At 42.1% G+C, this 23,005-nt stretch overlaps 1 protein-coding gene across 1 annotated transcript in view; it reads left to right on the forward strand.

The window, feature by feature from the left end:
- The window catches only part of WDR27 (WD repeat domain 27), a 577,860-nt gene that overhangs the window by 242,254 nt on the left and 312,601 nt on the right, over nt 1-23,005 (forward strand). Inside the window, exon 19 of the mRNA XM_077486311.1 lies at nt 11,212-11,345. Within this exon, the coding sequence (XP_077342437.1) occupies nt 11,212-11,345 (134 nt within the window). The remainder of the gene's footprint in view (nt 1-11,211; nt 11,346-23,005) is intronic.

The raw sequence follows: 23,005 nt of genomic DNA on the forward strand, positions 1-23,005 counted from the left end.
GCTGCATTCCAATTGCCCGGAAGTGCTGGGAAACCTGCAACACCGCCGGCTATCTGTCTTGTCTTACAAGCCTCTACCGCTACCGACGGCTACAGAGAGCGGCGGGAGGGAGGGGCCCTCTCCCGCTGCCGATAAATGTGATCTTGCTCTGAATGCCCCACAGAGACCACTATTACTGGAAACCGGACCGCTTGCCGAAGAAGAGGATACCAGGTTTATGGCAACTAACTGATATAACAAAGATATCCCTCTTCAAAGTTAGGGCGTATATCGGCGTGCGGCAGTACAGAAGTGGTAAGGATGGGTCTTTCCTAAATGTACATAATATAACTGGATACTAATATTTATAGGTAAAGTTCACAGGGAACATCCAATTGCCTCTTGGGGGATCAGAAAGGATTTTTTCCCCCTGCTGGAGCAAATTGGATCATGCTTTAGTGTTTGTTTCTTTTGCCTTCCTCTGGATCAACTGTGGGTAAAATATTGTATATAGGATTGTATTTATATATATTGTATATTTATGTGTGTGTTTGTGTGTTGTATGTGTATATATATTGTAATGTTCGGGGGACCAGGTAGATCGCAGGACACAGGCTTTTCACACAGCAAAAGGTTTATTAAACTTAAATAGCTTACAGCAGCCAAAAAACAAAAGGAAAAAGGTTTGTAGTCTCACCGACTTGCAAAGTCCAGAACAGCTGTCTTTATCAATACAGAGCTTGATATTGATGGCAGGTAGCTTCCCCTGCCAGGAGCCTTCCAAACAGGACTTTGCTGTCCACTTCAGTAGCTGCAATCCAACATAAACACCATCCACCATGTCTTCTCCACTCCTCCACACCCTTCTACCACTTCCTGTCTTGCTTTTAAAGACACTTCCTTAACAGGTGGGTTACTCAATTTTATTCCCTTAAAAAGACCACAACCCAAACAGAGGGGAAATATAGCGTCCTTCCAGGACCCAGCCACGGCGTCCATTACATATCCCCCCCCTGTGCCCCAACGCCAAGGAGGTGGAGGCAACAGTGGAGCTCAAACAATGGACTCGGGAGAGGGCATCTGCATTTTGATGCAGTCTCCCGGGCCTATGCTCCACTACAAATTTAAATTCCTGGAGTGCCAGGAACCACCGGATGACCCTGGCATTAGTCCCTTTTCCCTGTCTCAGCCATGTTAAAGGGGCATGGTCAGAAATCAGCCTAAACTTCCTCCCCAAAAGGTAATATCTGAGGGATTCCAGAGCCCACTTAATGGCCAGACACTCTCGTTCAACTATGGCATAGTTTTTCTCTGCTGGTGTTAACTTTCTGCTGAGGAAGACTATCGGGTGTTCCTCGCCATGAATAACCTGTGACAACACCGCTCCCAATCCTACATCGGAAGCATCAGTCTGGACAACAAACTCTTTTGAAAAATTAGGTGCTACCAGGACAGGGTGTTGGCACAGCGCCGACTTGAGCTCCAAAAAAGCCTTCTCAGCGTCTGCATTCCACTCCACCATGACCGATTTCCGACCCTTAGTCAGATCGGTCAACGGAGCCGCCAACGTGGCAAAGTTGGGTACAAACCTCCTGTAGTATCCCACCATGCCCAGGAATGCACGTACCTGCTTTTTTGTGAGGGGGCGGGGCCAATTCTGTATAGCCTCTATCTTGTTGACCTGCGGTTTCACTACCCCTCTACCCACGATATAACCCAGGTATTTCACCTCCTCCATTCCCAAAGCACATTTTTCAGGGTTTATTGTAAACCCCTCCTTCCAAAGAGAGTCCAGCACTGCCTGCACTTTGGGCAAATGTGATTCCCAGTCTTTGCTAAAAATGACTATATCGTCCAAGTATACTGAGGCATACTTCCGGTGAGGTCGTAAAATCCTATCCATTGCTCTCTGGAACGTGGCTGGAGCAGTTTGCAATCCAAAAGGCATCCTTTTGTACTGAAAACTCCCCTCCGGGGTAGAAAAAGCAGTTTTCTCTCTAGCAGCCTTAGTCAACGGGATTTGCCAATACCCCTTGGTAAGGTCTAACGTAGTGATATACCTGGCTGGACCTAGTCTCTCGATAAGCTCATATACCCGGGGCATGGGGTAGGCATCAAACCGGGAAACTTCATTAAGTTTCCGGAAATCATTGCAGAATCGCAGAGTTCCGTTGGGCTTCGGTACCAACACAATCGGGCTCGACCACTCACTCTGCGATTCCTCAATAATCCCTAGGTCTAACATCTTTTTTACTTCCTCTGAAACGGCCTTCCTTTGAGCCTCTGGGATGCGGTAAGGCCGGACAAAAACTTTGACACCTGGTTCTGTGATAATATCATGCTCTATGACACTAGTGAGCCCTGGCAAGTCTGAAAATTTTTCTTTATTTCGCTGCAAGAACTCCTTTGCTTGCTGACTTTGGGTTTTAGACAGGGTCTTTGCTACTTGGACACTCTCCACCCCCACCCGAGGCTCAAGTTTTGTACTAGCAAGGGAGGTTGCTGGTTCCCTGTCTGTCCAGGGCTTTAACAAGTTTACATGATATATCTGGAAGGGTTTCCTCTTGCCTGGCTGGTGGACTCTATAATTTACCTCTCCCATTTTTTCTACAACCTCGAAAGGGCCTTGCCATCTGGCCAAGAATTTACTTTCCACAGTGGGAATCAACACTGCTACTCGATCCCCCACTTGAAAGTTCCTAATTTTGGCTGCCCTATTATAGACCCGTCGTTGAGCCTCCTGGGCTTTTTGTAAGTGTTCCTTAACTAGCGGCATCACAGTTCGGATCCTCTCCTGCATTTGAGAGACATATTCAAGAACACTTTTATGCTGAATTGGTTCACTTTCCCATTCTTCTTTAACAAAGTCCAGTAATCCACGAGGTCTCCGCCCATATACCACTTCAAAGGGCGAAAACCCAGTGGAGGCCTGGGGCACTTCTCGGATAGCGAACAGGAGAGCTGGTAACAGGCAGTCCCAGTCTTTCCCATCCCTTTGTACCACTCTCTTGAGCATAGACTTAAGGGTCTTATTAAAACGTTCTACCAATCCATCTGTTTGGGGATGGTAGACCGATGTGCGCAGCTGCTTAATCCGGAACAGTCTGCATACATCGGCCATAACCTTCGACATAAACGGGGTGCCCTGGTCTGTGAGTATTTCCTTGGGAAAACCCGTCCGTGTAAACAACTGGAATAACTCCCGTGCAATAGCCTTAGAGGAGGTATTCCGCAGGGGTAGTGCCTCAGGATAACGAGTGGCATAGTCGAGGATCACTAGTATGTAAGAATGACCTCGAGCCGACTTTACCAAGGGACCCACTATATCCATGGCTATCCTTTCGAATGGGACCTCAATTATGGGCAGAGGGACCAACGGGCTCCGGAAATGGGTCGCCGGAGCGGTCAACTGACAGGTGGGACAAGAGGTACAGTATCTCCTTACCTCTGCTTTCAAGCCTGGCCAGTAAAACCGGTCGGCGATCCGTGCCTCCGTCTTTTCAACTCCCAGGTGTCCCCCTAAAACATCATCATGGGCCAGGTCCAGGACCTTGCGTCTATATTGTTGGGGTACCAATAATTGTTCTACCACATTTTCTCTCACTTTAGTAACCCGATAAAGCAATTCATTACATATTGAAAAATGTGGCCACCGCTCATTAGCACCTGGCTCTTGGGGCTCCCCATTTATTACTACAACCTGTTCCCGTGCCCTGGCCAAAGTGGGGTCCTGCATCTGGGCAGTACCAAATGCCCCCTGGGGAACACCCAAATCTGGCAAGTCAGGGGTAGAGGCCATTTCCTCATCGTCTTCCCCCAGCATTACCTGAAGCGGGGAAGGTTCCCCCCCCTCAGTGTTCAGGTAGGTCTGAGAACCCCACATATTGACATCTTTAACAGTATCAGCACTATTTTCATCATTATTAACCAAAGTCTTGGCGTTTTTATCAACTGGGTCCATATTATGAACATGTGGCATCTCAGGGTTATTACCCTCTACAACAGGAACAGAGGGACTAGTTTCTTCCCAGTCTCTGGACCTTTCAGATAGTTCTCCTTGTCTCCAAAGTTTTGCAAATAATGGACAGTCTCGTCCTATGATAACGTCATGTACCAAGTTCTTTACCACCCCCACCTCTTGAGTACCAGTGCCACATGCTGTGGAGATGGACACAGAGATGAGAGGGTACTCTCTAGTGTCCCCATGAATGCACACAACCCGCAAAATTTTGCTTACCGGACCGATCTTCCCAATTACTCTAGGGTGAACCAGGGTTACCATGCTTCCAGAGTCCAGCAAGGCCCATGCAGGGTGGTTGTTCACTTGGACTTCACACTCAAAATTCCTCTCTCCAAGGTCAAGATGTGTTGTACACGATTTATGGGCATAAAAAGACCCCCTCCGAAGAACCCCGCATTCCATGGGTTCTTCCTGCAATGGGCAGTGGGCCCGGGTATGGCCCCAGGCATGACATCGCCAACATTGTACATCCCCTCCTCTCCGATCAGGCACAGGTCGCTGAGGGGGTAACGGGTGTGACTCTTGGCCTTCCGGGGGGTTGGTTCCAGGGCTCCTGGGGACATCCTTTCGAAGGGCGGCAGTTGGTCGGAAGGGCCGTGGCAGACTGGGCCCTTGACGCTTGGTGGGGCCAAGCAGATCCTCCACCACCGTATATCGTTCCACCATCTCAACAAGGCAGTTCGCGGTTTTGGGGTCTCCATGGCTGACCCACCGTTGAAGGTCATCTGGCAGTGACCTTAAGTATCGGTCCAGCACGACCCGCTCCACAATTTGGGGGCCAGACAACACTTCGGGCTGCAGCCATTTTTTTACTAGTTGCACCAGGTCATGCATTTGAGATCGCGGTGGCCGGTTTGAACGATACTTCCATTGGTGCACTCGTTGGGCCCGAACGGCCGTAGTCACCCCCAACCGAGCCAGTATTTCTGCCTTTAGTTTTTGATAATTTTTAGCATCTTCTGGTGGTAGGTCAAAATAGGCTTTTTGAGAATCTCCGGTGAGGAAAGGAGCAATTAAGCCGGCCCACTGGTCCTGGGGCCACCCTTCTCGCTCTGCCGTCCTCTCAAATGTTGCCAGAAACGCCTCTACGTCATCACTCAGGGACAACTTCTGCAAGAAATGGCTTGCCCTTATGGTCACCTGGTTGCCAGGGGCAACGGCCACTTGTTCACGGCCCTGAGACAGCTGCTGCACTGCTTCTTTTAAGGCCGCCATCTGAGCCTGCATAACCCCTTGTTGGGTCGCTTGCTGGGCTGCTAACTGGGCCACCAACAGGCGAGTATTTTCTTGCTGCAAAGCCAGTGCCTCGTTGTGCTGCGTTTTTTGTACCTCCAGCTGCGTTTTTTGTACCTCCAGCTGGGTTGCTAAGCGCTGATTAGCTTCCTCATGGCGAGTCTGCGCTTGCATATTAGCCAAGGACAGCTGTTTAATTAGCTCCTCCATTGTTTCAGCTTTCAACATTTGTGCAGCTTTAACCCAGGACATAAAGTCACTGTACTGTCCCTTTAAATGTCAGTTCAAATCCAATGCAGAGAAAAAAAAAAAAAAAAAATAGCAAGAAAAACACCTGTTACTTTGTCCTGCCCGCATTCGAGCACCACTTGTAATGTTCGGGGGACCAGGTAGATCGCAGGACACAGGCTTTTCACACAGCAAAAGGTTTATTAAACTTAAATAGCTTACAGCAGCCAAAAAACAAAAGGAAAAAGGTTTGTAGTCTCACCGACTTGCAAAGTCCAGAACAGCTGTCTTTATCAATACAGAGCTTGATATTGATGGCAGGTAGCTTCCCCTGCCAGGAGCCTTCCAAACAGGACTTTGCTGTCTACTTCAGTAGCTGCAATCCAACATAAACACCATCCACCATGTCTTCTCCACTCCTCCACACCCTTCTACCACTTCCTGTCTTGCTTTTAAAGACACTTCCTTAACAGGTGGGTTACTCAATTTTATTCCCTTAAAGAGACCACAACCCAAACAGAGGGGAAATATAGCATCCTTCCAGGACCCAGCCACGGCGTCCATTACAATATATATATATATATATATATATATATATATATATATATATATATATATATATACACACACACACACACACAATGCCTTGAAAAGGTATTCATATACCTTGAAATTTTCCACGTTTTGTCATGTTGCAAACAAAAACGTAAGTGTATTTTATTGGGATTTTATGTGATTGTCCAACACAAAGTGGCAAATAATTGTGAAGTGGAAGGAAAGTGATAAATGGTTTTCAAAATTTTTTACAAATAAATATCTGAAAAGTGTGGCGTACATCTGTATTCGGCCCCCTTTACCATGATATCCCTAACTAAAATCTAGTGGAACCAGTTGCCTTCAGAAGTCACCTACTTAGTAACCTTTGTGTAGTTTAATTTTAGTATAAATACAGCTGTCTGTAAAGCCCTCAGAGGTTTGTTAGAGAACCATAGTGGACAAACCACATCATGAAGGCCAAGGAGCACACCAGACAGGTCAGGGATAAAGTTGTGGAGAAGCATGGTTAGTTTATAAAAAAAATATCCCGGAGAACTGTTCAATTCATCATCCAAAGATGGAAAGAGTATGGCACTGCAAACCTACCAAGACATGGCAGTCCACCTAAACTGACAGGCTGGACAAGGAGAGCATTAATTAGAGTAGCCCATTGTAACTGTGGAGGAGCTGTAAAGGTCCACAGCTCAGGTGGGAGAGTCTGTCCACAGGACAACTATGATGCCCTGTACATGATGGTTTTTCCGACGGAATTTCGCTTAAGCTTGGCGTGCATACACACGGTTACACAAACGTTCTCTGCCAAGAACGCGGTGGCGTACAACACTCTGATGAGCTGAGTACATTATTAAATTAAGTACAATGCTTCCGAGCAATGCGTCTAATTGTTTCCAAGCATAATTTTGCGCGTCGGAATTTGTACAGACGATCAGAATTTCCGATCTGAACTTTTGGAGCATACATGTGGTCGGAATTTCTGACCAAAAGCTCACATCCAACATTTGCTGGCAGAAATTCTGATCGTGTGAATGGGGCTTTAGTTGTGCACTCCACAAATCTGACCTTTATGGAAGAGTGGCATTGTTGAAAGAAAGCCATAAGAAGTCTGTTTGCAGTCTGTGAGAAGCCGTGTGGGGGACACAGCAAACATATGGAAGAGCGAGACCAAAATTTAACTTTTTACCCTAAAAGCAAATAACTATGTGTTACAGGAAACTAACACTGCACATCACCCTGAACACACCACCCCCACTGTGAAACATGGTAGTGGCAGCATCCTGTTGTGGTAATGCTTTTCTTCAGCAGGGACAGGGAAGCTGGTCAGAGTTGATGGGAAGATGGATGGAACCAAATACAGAGCAATCTTCGGCCTAATGTACACGGGACGCTGAAGCAACCTCTTCTAAACAATTTTTTTGAAAGCTTGAAACTGGCGTTTAAAAATGCCTGTTTAGCCATGTTCACATGCCGCATTTATCGGCGTTTTGCCGTGTTCACATCTAGGTGCGTTTATTTAAGATAACATCATAAGCCTCTCCCAAATACAAAAAACTGTATTGTTTAACTATTTCAGCCATTCTGGGAGACCAGAGTGAGTAGGAGCAGCTAAGAGAGCAGCAGTGTACTTGTATCTACCTCAATTTTGGTGCTTTTACTATGGATCCCATAATGAGCATATGTGAGGAAATGCTCCTAACGTTGCTGTTAATGAGGCTGGAAAGACGTTGGAAATTGCATGCGAGGACCAGAGTTCGTTGCTACTGGACTCATCCATTGATTGTGCAGTGCATTTCTGTAGGATATTTTTCCAATATGTATGTACAGCTGGTGGTGTATTGGATTGGATCATGTGGATCATTAGGGGTATATAATTGGTCTATGAAGCATTGCAAGCAATTACAAGTTTTTAAAATATTTTTCTTGTGGTTTTTCATCATTTGCTATCATTTTTAAGTTTTGTAATGTAAAAAAATAGGGCACCTTTAAAAACACTTCTAAGCGAAAACGCGGCTAAACGCTGGTACCACATTTGGCCACGTTTAGATGCGTTTGGCTTCTGAAACGTTGGAAACTTCAGAGCCCAAACTAATTTTTTTGCTTCAAAGAAAAGCTTCTAAACGCAACTGCCTAAAAACAACATTAAATGAACCTGTGTACATGTACACATAAGATAGCATTGGATGAGTTCAGAGGCAGCTGAAAAAAGCATCCAACTGCCTCTGAACGTCCATTTACCAGCAGCAGTGTACATGAGGCTTAAGAAGAAAACCTGTTATGCTGCATACACACGATCAGACTTTCCGGCACACTAGGTTTCGGAGGACCGGAATCCGTCGGACAATTCGATCGTGTGTGGGCTCCAGCAGACTTTTTTTTCCCAAAAGTCAGACGGACCTAGAAATAAAACATGTTTCAAATCTGTCCGATGGACTCGGCTTTCTAGCGTGCAAACCGCTCGTCTGTGTGCTACTCCGACAGACCAAATACGACGCAAGGGCAGCTATTGGCTACTGGCTATTGAACTTCCTTGTTTAGTCCCGTTTACATCATCACATTCAAAACGAATGGACTTTCGAACAGACTTAGTCCGGTCATGTGTTGCCAAGTCTGTTCATTCACAAAGTCCGTCGGACCTCCGCTGAAAGTCCATCGGGAAGACCGTCGGGCCTAGTCCGTTGAAAAGTCCAGTCGTGTGTACGCGGCATTAGAGTCTGCAAAAGACTTGAGACTGGAGCCGAGGTTCACCTTCTAGCAGGACAACAACCCTAAACATACAACCAGAGCTACAATGGAATGCTTTAGATTAAAGCATATTTATGTATTAGAATGGTCCAGTCAAAGTCCAGACTTAAATCCAATTTAGAATTTGTGGCAAGACTTGAAAATTGCTGTTCCAGATGGTCTCCATCCAATCTGACAGAGCTTGAGCTATTCTGCAAAGAATTGGCAAAATTTTCACTCTCTAGATGTGCTAAGCTGGTAGAGACATACCCAAAAAGACTTGCTGCTGTAATTGCAGTGAAAGGTGGTTTTACAATGTATTGACTCAGGGGGGCTGAAAACAAATGCACACCACAGTTTTCACATACTTACAGTGCCTTGCAAAAGTATTCGCCCCCTTGGCCTTTTACCTATTTTGTTACATTACAGCCTAAAAAATATAAACATAAAAAATATATACATAAAACTATTTTTCAGAAATAAGAAACTGATAATTGACATGTGCCTATGTATTCACCCCCTTTGTTATGAAGCCCATAAAAAGCTCTGGTGCAATCAATTACCTTCAGAAGTCACATAATTAGTGAAATGATGTCCACCTGTGTGCAGTCTAAGTGTCACATGATCTGTCGTTATATATACACAACTTTTTGAAAGGCCCCAGAGGCTGCAACACCTAAGCAGGAGGCACTACTAACTAAACACTGCCATGAAGACCAAGGGACTCTCCAAAAAAGTAAGGGACAATGCTGTTGAGAAGTACAAGTCAGGGTTAGGTTTTAAAAAAATCCAAATCGTTGATAATCCCTAGGAGCACCATCAAATCTATCATAATCAAATGGAAAGAACATGTCACAACAGCAAACCTGCCAAGAGACGGCCGCACACAAGAACTCATGGGTCGGGTAAGGAGGGCATTAATCAGAGAGACAGCACAGAGACCTAGGTAACCCTGGAGGAGCTGCAGAGTTCCACAGCAGAGACTGGAGTATCTGTACATAGGAGAACAATAAGCCATAAGCTCCATAGAGTTCCTATTACTTTCAGCAAAAAACAAAATGGCTTGTGGGAGACTCCCAAAATGTATAGAGGATGGTGCTCTGGTCTGTAGAGACTAAAATTGAACTTTTTGGCCATCAAAGTAAAACGCTATGTCTGGTGCCCAACACATCACGTCACCCAAAGAACACCATTCCACAGTGAAACATGGTGGTGGCAGCATCATGCTGTGGGGATGTTTTTCAGCAGTTGGGACTGGGAAACTGGTCAGAGTTGAGGGAAAGAAGGATGGTGCTAAATACAAGGATATTCTTGAGCAAAACCTGCTGAATCTGTGTGTTATTTGAGGCTAGGATGGAGGTTTACCTTCCATCAGGACAATGACCCCAAACACACTGGTAAAGCAACACTTGATTGGTTTAAGGGGAAACATGTAAATGTGCTGGAATGGCCTAGTCAAAGCTCAATCCAATCCAATATAAAATCTGCGATCAAACTTAAAGATTGCTGTTCACAAGCACAAACCATCCACCTTGAAGGAGCTGGAGCAGTATTGCAAGGAGGAATTGGCAAAAATCCCAGTGGTAAGTTGTGGCAAGCTCATAGAGACTTATCCAAAGCGACTTGGAGCTATGATAGCCGCAAAAGGTGGCTCTACAAAGTAACTTTAGGGGGGTGAATAGTTATGCACATTGACATTTTCTGTTATTTTGTCCTATTTTTCATTTGCTTCACAATAAAAAAAAAAAAATCTTCAAAGTTGTGGCCATTTTTTGTAAATGAAATGATGCAAATCCTCAAACAATCCATGTTATTTCCAGGTGGTGAGGCAACAAAACACGAACAATGCAAGGGGGGGGGGGTGAATACTTTTGCAAGGCACTGTTGAAAACCATTTATCATTTACCTTCCACTTCACAATTATGTGCCACTTTGTGTTGGTCTATCATGTAAAATCCCAATAAAATACATTTACGTTTTTGGTTGTAACATGACAAAATGTGGAAAATTTCAAGGGGTATGAATACTTTTTCAAGCCACTGTATTTATATATATATATATATATATATATATTTTTTTTTCCTTTTATTAGTTGAACTAGATCAGTTGTTCTCAACTCCTGTCCTCAGGACCCACTAACAGGTCATAGTTTGCAAGATAACTGAAATACATCACAGGTGATATCATTTGTTACTCGGTGATTGCAGTATTCTAGTCTGCATCTCCCAAAGGTAATACTTAAAATCTGGCCTATTGGTGGGTTGAGGGCAGCAGTGGGGAACCACTGAACTAGATGTGTCTTTTTATAGCCAGACTAACATCATTATTATGAAAAAAATGCTCTGAGACTCAAGTTGATTTAGGAAGAAAAAGACCCGGGGACTCAACTAAAAGTAAAAAATTTAAACTCCATTTGCCATTTTCCATCAGTGATGGTTTCATAATTTTAATGTTCTGCTTCTGTTTTTTTTTAGGGCAAGGAAACGTTCTCTAAGTCTGTTCGATTCCCCCAGTTCTACTACATGGATACATTTATTTTGTTGTCATCTGGAGCAGAGATTCATCTCATGAAATATCATGTGGATAATTCCAAAAATGACTTAAAAAGGTAAAGTCTAATCATTCACGTACCTGATTGCTATATTTCTACACTGCATGGCACCTACAGTTACATAAATACATTTTATATAACCAAAGCACATTGATTATGCTTACAAAAAAATATGATTTTTGTACTACCCATAAAATCTTTTTCTTGAAGCCTATTGAGGGACATAGGAATTCCAAAATAGTTGGGTTATACAGCGGATTCCAATAGGTTGGCAATATGGCAAACACAAAAAAAAGATGTAAGCCCCATAAAATCTCTCCTCTACCTAGCAGCATGCGTCTGTATTTTAGACAAGCAGTACATAGCGTGAAAAAACACAGAGTGGTGGAACTGTGTCCCTCAATGAAATAAAGTAAAATAAATTAATTGCAACAGGTGTGTCACTGTGGAGAGATAGGAGCTGTCAATTAGCCGACAGCTGAGCGGCCAGCTCAGAGGAAGGAAGGGCTGAGTCCAGCCCTGACAGAAACTAATAGTGAAGCGCAGTAAGGCTGGTATTCAATGCGAAACACAGGTTGGTACATACAGGACAAAGGTGTAAAATGGGCATATAAACAATGCTGGGATAAAATCCTCGAAACACTGCATCCAGCGTGTGTTCCACTGGAACCCTAAGTGACGTAGTTTAGACTCGGCACCGGAAATTACATCAGTGGGTTTTGCCCGCCTACAAGGCATCATCAAGGACCACACTTCAAAATCTAACTAACCCGTTAACTACTGTATATGATTCTAGGAATCATTTATTCTACCTCTTAATGAATTGGCATTCCCCTGCCAACAAACAAGGGGTAGTAAGCCTAGTGCTACCGCTACAAACTTTCAACTGATAATATCGGAGAGAGGAAGGAATCTAAGGATACTCAAAAGACTGAAGCTTAGCTCCATGTGGAATTCCTATATCCTGGTGATCAGATCCCACGAAGGCCTCTGAACATACACTATCCCCCCACCTTTTAATGTAGTGATCATCTGTTGAGGAGATCCTGATAACCATGGCTCTAGAAAAAGCTGCATAGTCACAAATGACCTGCACAAGACTGTCCAGCATAGGTGACAGGTAACCAGACTTGTTGCAGAGAAATTTCTAAATCCTTTCCAAAGGTGAAGGTCTTGTAGCACCCAGGTGATGGCCGGTCAAAGTCAAGTCAGAACATGAACCAACAAAAAAATCCTTTGGTTACTCAGGAACTGCCTGTTCCATAGAACTAGATTCAAGAGCCAGGTTAAAAAGGTACATTCACTAACTTTACCTCCTAACTCATTTGCCCCGGTGCAAAAGCTATTAATCCCTTGGGATGCTTATTTTTAACAACTCAGTAAAATATAATTTTTTTTATATAGGGCTAATAAACCTGCTGGAGGCCTAAATAGCAGAATACTATGAATACAAATAAAGGGACGTGCTAATTTTATTGACACAGAATGAAATCTGAATGTACGGTTGCATATTAGATTGTAGTAGGTATTTTTTTTATATCCTTTAGTGCAGTGGTCATCAACCCTATCCTCAGGGCGCACTAACAGGCTGGGTTTTATGTATTCCCTTGGGGAGATGAAGACTAGAATACTGCAGCCACTGAGCAGCAAATGATATCACCTGTGATGTATTTCTGTTATCTTGTAAACCTGGCCTGTTAGTGGGCCCTGAGGACAGGGTTGATGACCACTGTTTTAGTGCCCTTTACCCCCATGTGTATGCAGTAATATGCATCAGATATGTACTCGTATTTCTGTATTTTCACATTGATTTATTATTTTCACATGTGCTTATACATGACTTTATTCCATATATTTGTGTTTTCAAAAATCTATAAGTAACAAGAGAAAATCAGTTTTCAGTAGAACAGGATTCCCAATTGAATGATTTCCTCTCGCCACATTATTTTCTACCACAAGCAGTCATGTATTTTGTTAATCAAGTAATATAAATTTTTGAAAAAGGTTATCAGTTTTAACTGTTGATTTTTAAATATATTTGTGATAACATTTTACAGTATGTGGGAATTTCAGACTGCATACCCATATATAAAATATTTTTTTAATAGCTATGATGTCATGTATGGCTTTTATTCATTTGCCCCTTTCTTTAGTGTTGAAAATAAATTATTGCTATGTGGTTTTCAAATAATGCACTAAAAAATCCAACAGAAATATGTTACAAATCCTGAAATTCTGAATTAAAATAGTCCTTTCTGGTTTGGGTTATCAAAAAGTGCTTACCTATGTTTTTCTGGTTGCAATATGAACATGAATTGGCAACACAGCCGGAAGAGCCTCTAAGCCTAGAACATTTTTTAGTGTGACGAAAATGTTATTTTCCGTACATGTGGAAAGACATGGTTTTATGGTGGTTATTAACTCAAATAATCGTTAGTGGTTTATTTTGTCTGTAAATGCAGAAATTGATAATGATGCTGAAATTTCTGTGTACAATATAGAAGAGCGCAGTTGAGAGGAGTTTATTTTTGTGATCAGTTGAAAAAAGTGTTTGAGACTGAATTGGCTATATTGCACATTTAGGCTTTTCTTATACATCCACATTAACTGCTCTGAATGCATAGCTGATCCTTCCCCATTAATGATTTACCATGCCTTGGAAAAGCAGGGCTTTGCTGATCTCCTGATGACTGGTGATCTAAAGACTGGTGGGGGAATATTCAAGAAGCAACAGAAAAGGCAGCATTATCACAGAGCCACAGAATGAAGCACAAGTAGGTTAACCATTGAAATACAGGTCCTCAGTAAGGAAGAACTTCAGATTCTGACTGTCGTAGAATTTGGTCTGAGTTTTACCCGTTCAGCAAACAGGTGAGATAAAGAGTGTGTTTGCTAGCCCACTCACCGAGCCAAACCTCTGGCTGCAATTGAAAGTGAAACATTGAACAGCATTATTGCTGCTGATGCTAAATATGACAGCTTCCTGCTCAGGTTGGTTGTTAGGGAGCCAGCAGTTGCCAGCAGCTCCTTAAAGGGGTTGTAAACCCTCATGTTTTTCACATTAATGCATACTATGCATTAAGGTGAAAAAACACCTGGCAGTCGCTGGCCCTCCAGCCCCCCGTTTCAATTACCTGAGCCCCTTCATCTCTTCGGTGGGAACGTGTTGTCTCTCCCTCCATGAGGGTACGGCTCTTGATTGGATAGATTGATAGCAGCGTAGCCATTGGAGCCCGCTGCTGTCAATCAAATGCGATGATCCAGGGCGGGGCTGAGTTTGGCATTCGTGTTGCAAATGCTGGACACAGGAGCGCACCTGCAAGGGGAGGAACCATGAGAGCCGCTGGGGGACCCCAGAAAAGGAAGTTTGGGGCCACTCTGAGCAAAACGAGCTGCACAGTGGAGGTAACTATGACATGTTTGTTATTTAAAAAAAAAAAAAGATCCTATGATTTTTTTTTTTTTTTAATTATTATTTTTGCTGAAGCATGTACTACAGTGAAAGTGACATTTGCAACACAATTATATTGTTGGCTTTTTCTGGTAAATTACATTGCACTGCCAGCTTCTTTTTTTGTAAAAAAGATTGAATTGAAACCTCTCAAAATATATACCAAACCCATTTTGACGGTTGTCCTCACTGCATTTAAAAAAAAAAAGGGTCTCAAGGAATTGTAATTTACTGGCAATTTAAACAGTTTTTTTCTTTGTAAATGCCACTTTGGCTGTAGTACATTGTATACATTGAACATCACCACTGATGCACCACTTCACAGGCAGGTTTGGGGTATGCATTGTACTATTTTGAAGAAATTGGGCATTTTTTATGTTTCACAACATTATTAAAAGTGCTGCCTCCCGCAAAATGGTATTTTTAAAATAAGTGTTTGCATTAGTATTTAAAGCGGCGTTCCAGCCGTTTCTGTTTACTAAAAGTCAGCAGCTACAAAAAGTGTAGCTCCTGACTTTTAATAAACACACACTCACCTGTCCCACAATCCAGAGATGCCGCCGCCCGAAGCCTTGGTACTCTCCCCTGCTTGTCCACGGCGCCGGCATCACTAGTGTTGGCACCTGGCTGCGACAGCTTGTGGCTTCACAGCCGGGTGCGCACTGCACATGAGCGAGTCACGCTACACGTCCCGAATGGCCGGGCAATCTTCTGGCACCTCTGACGTGTCCCAGAAGATTGCAGTGAGGGGGAGAGGAAAACTTCTGCTCGAGTAGCCTAGGTGGCCAGAGTGGACCATCCAACCTGACAGAACTGGAGAGGATCTGCAAGGAGGAATGGCAGAGGATCCCCAAATCCAGGTATGAAAAACTTGTTGCATCTTTCCCAAAAAGACTCATGGTTGTATTAGATCAACAGGGTACTTCTACTAAATACTGAGTAAAGGGTCTGAATACTTAGGACCATGTGATATTTCAGTTTTTCTTTTTTAATAAAGCTGCAAAAATTTCAACAATTCTAGGTTTTTCTGTCAATATGGGGTGCTGTGTGTATATTAATGAGGAAAAAAGGTATATATATATATATATATATATATATATATATATATATATATATATATATATATATATATAATATTTTTTATCTTTTAGTAGAGACCCTATAGAATAAAATGATGGTTGTTGCAATATTTTATGTCACACTGTATTTGCGCAGCAGTCGTTCAAATGCATTTTTTGGGGGAAAAAATTACACTTTAATTAATTTTTTTTTTTAAACTAAGCATAGAAGTTAGCCCAATTTTTTTTGTATAATGTGATTTTATGCCGCTAGAATCGTTATCTTTTTATTCTAATCAAAAAAATTGTGAATATCACTTTGCCCAGAATCATGCAGCTCTACCTTGTGGTGAACCCACTGTATTTGCTCTTGTGAAGTCTTCTCTTGATTGTGGACTTTGACAATAATACACCCATCTCCTGGAGAATGTCCTTAACTTGTCTGGATGTTGTGAATGGGTTTTTCTTTAGCATAGAGAGGATCCTGCAATCATCCACCACCATTGTCTTCTGTGGACGTCCAAGCCTTTTTTTGTTGCTGAGCTCACCAGTGCGTTCTTCCCTCAGAATTGACCAAACTGTTGATTTGGCCACTCCTAATGCTGCTGCTATCACTCTGATGGATTTGTTTTATCTTAGATGCCTTACAATGGCCTGTTTCACTTGCATGGACCGCTCCTTTGAACGCATGATGTAGGTTCACAGCAATAGATTCCAAATGCAAATACCACACTTAGAATCAACTCCAGACATTTTACCTGCTTAATTGATAAAGAAATAGTGAAGGAGTAGCCCACACCTGGCCATGAAACAGCTTTTGATTCAATTGTCCAATTACTTTTGCCCCCTTGGTAAAAAAAAAGGGGGGGGGTGACTATTCTTAAAGAGGAAGTAAACCCTGATGAGTTTACTTCCTCTTTCATTCCCTGCAAAGGCAAAGCATAATGGACTACTATGCATCGCATATTAGCCCATTATGTGTCACTTACCTGACACAGGAGCCAGCGATGTCACCGCTGTCCCCTGTAGTCCGGCGCATCCATCTTCTCGGTGGGATCTCGCAGCTCCGCCGCTGTCATTCGGCGAAGCCGCGATGACGTCACTCCCACGAATGCGCACGGGAGCCGAGGCGCGCGGCATTGTGCGGCATCTTCATCTTCGAGGATGCCACGCTCAGTGCGCCTGCACACCACTGTCTACGGCGCATGCGCCGTAGACAGCGGTGCCCGTCTTCGGGCAAATATCTCCTAAACCGTATAGGTTTGGGAGATATTTCTTGGACCTACAGGTAAACCTTAATCTAGGCTTACCTGTAGGTCAAAGTGGTTTGTAAGGGTTTACAACCACTTTAAGAGCTGCAATTCCTGAATGCTTCCTCCAGTTTGGATGTGCATACCCTCAAATTAAACCAGAGTGTGCACTTTCAACCCATATCCATTATATAACTAAAGCTATGTTTTGGTGAATACCTGAAAAAACTAAAATTGTGCCTGTGTCAAAATATATACTGTTTGCTTTTTCTTGCTTCCACTAAGGGTCATTGTACTATATCTATGAGTCAGCTTCAAAAGGCATAAGATAAGCATAAAATAATAAAAAGAAAATTTGCATTATCTCCATCCCCAATCATTGGTTTATCTATGCACCCAATCACCTCCCCTTTCTCTTACAATGAAGAAAAGGGTGGAAGGAGGAACTAATGAATGGTTGAGTTATTCATTCAATAGTTCCTGTTTAGGGACAGCAATATTACTTGTGGTTTGTATTTAAACCCTTCATGCCTAAGGGTGAAACAAATTAGGGCTGAAACAACTAATCAATTAATCAACAACTAATCGCACTACAGTTCATTTACATGGTTTCCTATGGGAGACGTTCATATCTGTGCTTTTTTCAGCTGCTGCATATTTGGAAAAGGGTCAGTGACTTTTAACGCAAAACTGTGCTTTTTTGGTTCACTATACTTCAGTGGAGAAGCTGCAGAAAAGAATGTAATGCGTTTTTGCAGCAATTAGTTTTTTTTTAATTTGCCCCAAAAAAAAAGCAAAAACGCAAATTGTAGTAAAATCACGTGCGCAATAATCAAAACGCACAGCAAAAAGCACCGCAGAAACAGATCAAAAGCAAAAACTGCATAGGTGTGCACCGAGCCTTATGTTGGCCTCACGGATCAATTTTCAGGTGAGAATATTCAGAAGAAAAATCTTTGTACATTCGCTGAATGAAAGAATGTTGTTTGAAATTTTCACTTCATTTCTAAACAAAAACCACATACACTGTCTGAAAATTCCTTTGACCGAGAAGTTTGCTATTATTTCCAAATTTTCCCGTCACTGTGGTTGAAAATGAACGTCAATTTTACCCACTTTTTTTTTTAAGGTTATTAAACCTTAAAAAAATATTAATCGATTAATCAAAATAATAATCGGCCAACTAATCGATTATGAAAATAATCGTTAGATGCAGCCCTAAAACAAATATTAATGACTACTATATGCACAATTTGCAACTTTGACACGTGTTAGTAAAACCGTACATATCATCACTTTGTGCATCCAGGTGGATTATAGCTTCTTTTTTTCAGGACAAATTGGGCTTTCATTTGGTTGTAAATTGTAATAATATCTCCTGATTTTCTTTTTTTTTCTATTAGATTTTATTATTATATTTTTATTATAAAAACTGTCCCAAAATAGTAAAAAAAATATATATTTTAATTTAGCTGTATATTTCTTGTTATTACCATAACCTACCACCAAAGAACAACCCAAATTAAATTCTCCTACTCCTGACAATTGCAGCGATATCACAAATGTGTATGTTATTTGTTGTTTGTACCCGTAGTACAGCCCGGAAACAATAGTGCACATTTTTTTTTCTACCTCAAGCACACTTACACTAACTAAATATTAATTTGAAAAAAAAATCCTGCCCAAAATATACTGACCTTGAACTTTGACCCTTACTTGACCTAAACACCAACCCTGGCACTGACCTAGCTCAAACCTTGCTCTAGGTATTTTTTCTTTTTCTATTATTATTTATTTATTTACACATACTTTTTTTTCTCTCTGCAAGGATAGAGAAAGATACCATGTATTTTTCATCTGCATTTACAGAGAGAACAACACAGGGGTGGGATGTAGAGTGATTTGTTCAATCAGAGGCTACCACAAGGATCAGGTGACCCGGAATGTGGAGTTCTGGGTCCTAATCTTTAGTATGGGACCCGGGGGTCTCAGTTAGACCCTGGTCTCTGTGCTGGAAGTGCACTGTGTGGCACGCTCCCAGCACAAAGACAGATAAGCATATATGCTGGCCCATGGCAAAAAAGCCCAGTCCAGGGAGGCTGCATTTATGTATTCTGTCGGTATGAAGGGGTTCATCCACCTGCAATCCTCCCCTTGTATATCTAATCCCCATACTGTTCAAGTCCCTTATCCTGAATAAACAAGAAGGGTCCAGATGGAGATGAAGGTGTTAATGCAATGTGTACAGGATCAGGGAAGTAATCCAAGTGAAGGAGTACTGCTCAAGGCAGATCCACAACAATACATCTCACACATACTCTCCAGAATGTACAGGCCCAGTCCCAAGAGTCCAGACGGCCGCACTAAATACTGTGTCCCATCTTTATTGAAGCAACAGTGTCACAGCATAAAAGCACAATGTAAGCACAGTGGGGGAGAAGCACATGTTTCATGCTACCCAGCGCCTAATCCTAGCCCATAATCATAAGCATTAGGTAGTGTGGAATGCATGAGCCTGGCTTCTCCCCCACTGTGCTTAGATTGTGCTTTTATGCTGTGGCACTGTTGCTTCAATAAATATTTCACCCACTGTCAAAACAGAAGGGTACATTGCCAAAGATAGAATCTTATGAATTCAGAAATGAAAAAAATAGCCATCACTCCTTAACACATTGGAGTTGATTTACTAAAAGAAAATATACAGTGCACATGCTCCAGAGCTTAGTAAATGAGGTAAAGCTTCACTTTTCAAAGAATACTCAGTTACAGGCAAGGAAAAAAAGCAGCATTTTTGCTTGTACAGTACATGATTGGATGATAGAAACGAGCAGAGCTTCCCCTCATTTCAGCGGTTCTCCTTGGATCTAGAGCAAATGCACTTTAAAGTGCACTTGCAGTGCACAGTATATCTGCTTTTAGTAAGTCAACCTCTATGTATTAAAAACAGGGGTGTTAGTAGCATACATTTACAAATCTATGTGAAAGCCACATTGCCTCATCAAGGGCCTTCTACATAGTGTGGACCTTAACTCTTGTCGCCTAACAGAGCTCGCATCCTGGGATATACACAGTCAACAGTGGCACCATATAAATCCAAACTAAAGAATTAGCCTGCACTTCTTAAAGATTTTGTTAGGCTGGGTTCACATGGTTCTCAGGGTTTCTCCGCATCCAATTTGCATGACCGAAGACTATCAATAGAGACGGTTCACACAGCTCCACAGCTTTACCCATTGGTAAAGGGTCCTGTACATCTTTGGCTAATTTTCAGGTGCGAATTCAGACAAAGTTTCAGACCAGATTCGTACCTGAATCGGTGAACAGAGACCTGTCCCCCTCTCCCTCTTCCCTGGCTGTGACTGACAGCAGCAGGAGTCATTGTCTCAGCCAATGCACATAGCTGGAACAGGATTGGGCTCAAGTATAAGGGGGGGGGGGGGGCACGGTGCCAGGAGAGAAGCTCTGTTAGATTAGTTAGGGATTAAAAATATACAGAGGCCATCTAAATGGGGCAGAATTGATGGTGAGCAGTGCTACTGGAGGAGATATCCAACACCTGATCTCTCCTCTGTAGTGTGAACCTAGTAGTGCTCTGCGAGCACTTCCAGGTTCACAGCTGTCAAATGCTGACAGACTGTGACCAGATAAACAGTAGATCAAGTGCAGTTTGACCCCTTTCACCTGCACAAAGCTAACACATAAAAGGCTTATAAGCCCCCTTAAAAAAGCAATTTAGTTAGGTAAAATTAAAAAAGAAAGAAATAACATTTAATAAAATAAATTAAAAAACTAAAAAGGAATAGACCCCTTCACCCCACCATGCATGTATATATACTTAAAAGTATGTACACCTAGGATGCACTTACATACATTATGTAAATGTAAGATATTACACTTTGTTGGTGTTTCAATTATGAGGAATGGCATATTTGGTATTTATTTGACAAAGTTTCATCTTTGACATTTTCCAAAGAAATGGGGATTATATTCTTTGCCTTAGGTTTGATATACAGTTGCGCATATTTCATGTGATATAAAAATGTGCAACCACCTTCTTTTTTTTCACAGATTGTCTGCCTTCACAAAATATATAATGTTTTTAGGGTTAGAAGTAATCTTCAGAACAAAAATACACATTATAGAATGTGTGTAAAAAAATAAATGGTTTGGCAGCGAAGAGGTTAAATGGAAAAGCAAGTAGAAATGTGCATGTACTGAATATGTTTTTTTAATTTTTATTTTGCTTTGACATACACATTAAACGTACAGTGAAGTCCCACAGACACTACCACATTCCATTTCCCTGCAGAAGGATTGAATTTCCCAGAAACTACTATACATAATATTCATCAACAAACTTAGACAGTCAATTCCTGTTTGTGGATTTTTTGATTAAATGTGTTATGTCTCATCATAAACTATTGGATTATAATGCAGACATAATGGTAATAATCTAGATTTGTATCCAGAATGTTATTTACAATGTTCCTCTGCATTGTCATCTAAATAAAGTATTGTTTTAGTACGCACTGTTCCTCTTATTTAAACAAATACTGAACATTACAGAGAACAAAAATGCTAAAACATTTTCTTCTAACCAATGTAACACAGACATTAACATTATTTGTAATATTTTCTGGCTGAAAACACATTATTGTTGAAGGAGCCATTTCCTGTTGCCTTTGGGCAAATTCCTGGCAAAACCTAGCACAGCATTCTGCTAATCAACTTAATAATCCAATAGGGTGCATTCATTTAGAAATGACTGATGTGATTATACCATTGCTATGCTTTTTTTTATGTGTTACCTTTCAGAGAATGATAACTGAGGGTGGCTGTTTTAAAAGCTTTGTTCTTTACACTGAGTTACAAAACAAATCACTAAGTTATAATGTATGCTTCCTTTGTCATAATATTTCGAGACACATAATGATTTCAGCACACATTGACTGTTGCTGTTGAAACCACAATTAGCATCCTGCATAATTTTGTCTCTGGAAGAAATGTTGCCTCATTATGATGTCTTAATTATCAGATTTATCTGGTGTCAAGTCATTTTGGCTCCTACAAAAGGGTTATCACCTTCCACCTGGAGGGATCTTCTGATACCTGAAGGTTAAACATTTTATCGACTCTTTGAAAATGTATACTACGGTTCCTGCAAAGAAAATTCAATTTTAATCTCGTATTGCCTCAGATCATCTACTCCTGTGTGATCTCATTTTTGTATGCCAAACAGTGTTTGTATGTTAACCCAGAATTCTCAACCAGGCAGGTTAAGGGGCTCCAGGGGGTTTGCTTAATTGGGAGGAAACTTGCTTTTCAGTTTCCTCAATGCTTAGCCCTTGTACACACGGTCGGACATTCCGAAAAACAAAATCTGTCGGATTTTGTCTGACAGATTTTGTCTGAAACTTGTGTTGCATACACACGGTCGGACAAAGTTGTCGGAAAATCCGATCGTACGTAACATGATGACGTTATTTCGTTACGACGGGACTTCGTTCAGGCTAGTAGCCAATAGCTTTGGTCTAGGAATTTGATCCGATCGGAATTCTCTACACACAATTGGACAAAGTCCGATCGGATCATGTTGTCGGAAAGTTTTATAGCCCAGCTCTAAAACTTTGTCCGTTAGATATTCCGACAGAAACAGTCCGATGGAGCCCACACACAGTCGGATTATCCGACAACAATTCCGTCGGAATGTCCGACCGTGTGTACAAGGGCTTAGAAAAATCCACTTAGGGACCTGGAGCCTGCAGATTTCTTAGAGAATTGGGTGGGATGAAATCTCCAATCCTTTGTGAACCACCAGCACATCGACTGGTCAGGCCTGTGTTGTGCTATTAGTAGTGACCTGACCATGGTTCTGGGCTCCACCTTCCCGAGGAGTCCAGGTGTGCAAGGGAGAAGGTAGAAGAGTGCATGTGCACTGAAACAGACCGAGACCCAAGC

The sequence above is a fragment of the Lithobates pipiens genome, unplaced genomic scaffold (genome assembly GCF_037356315.1).
Source record: "Lithobates pipiens isolate NorthernLeopardFrog02 unplaced genomic scaffold, aLitPip1_a1.2 Scaffold_18, whole genome shotgun sequence".
NCBI lineage: Eukaryota > Metazoa > Chordata > Amphibia > Anura > Ranidae > Lithobates > Lithobates pipiens.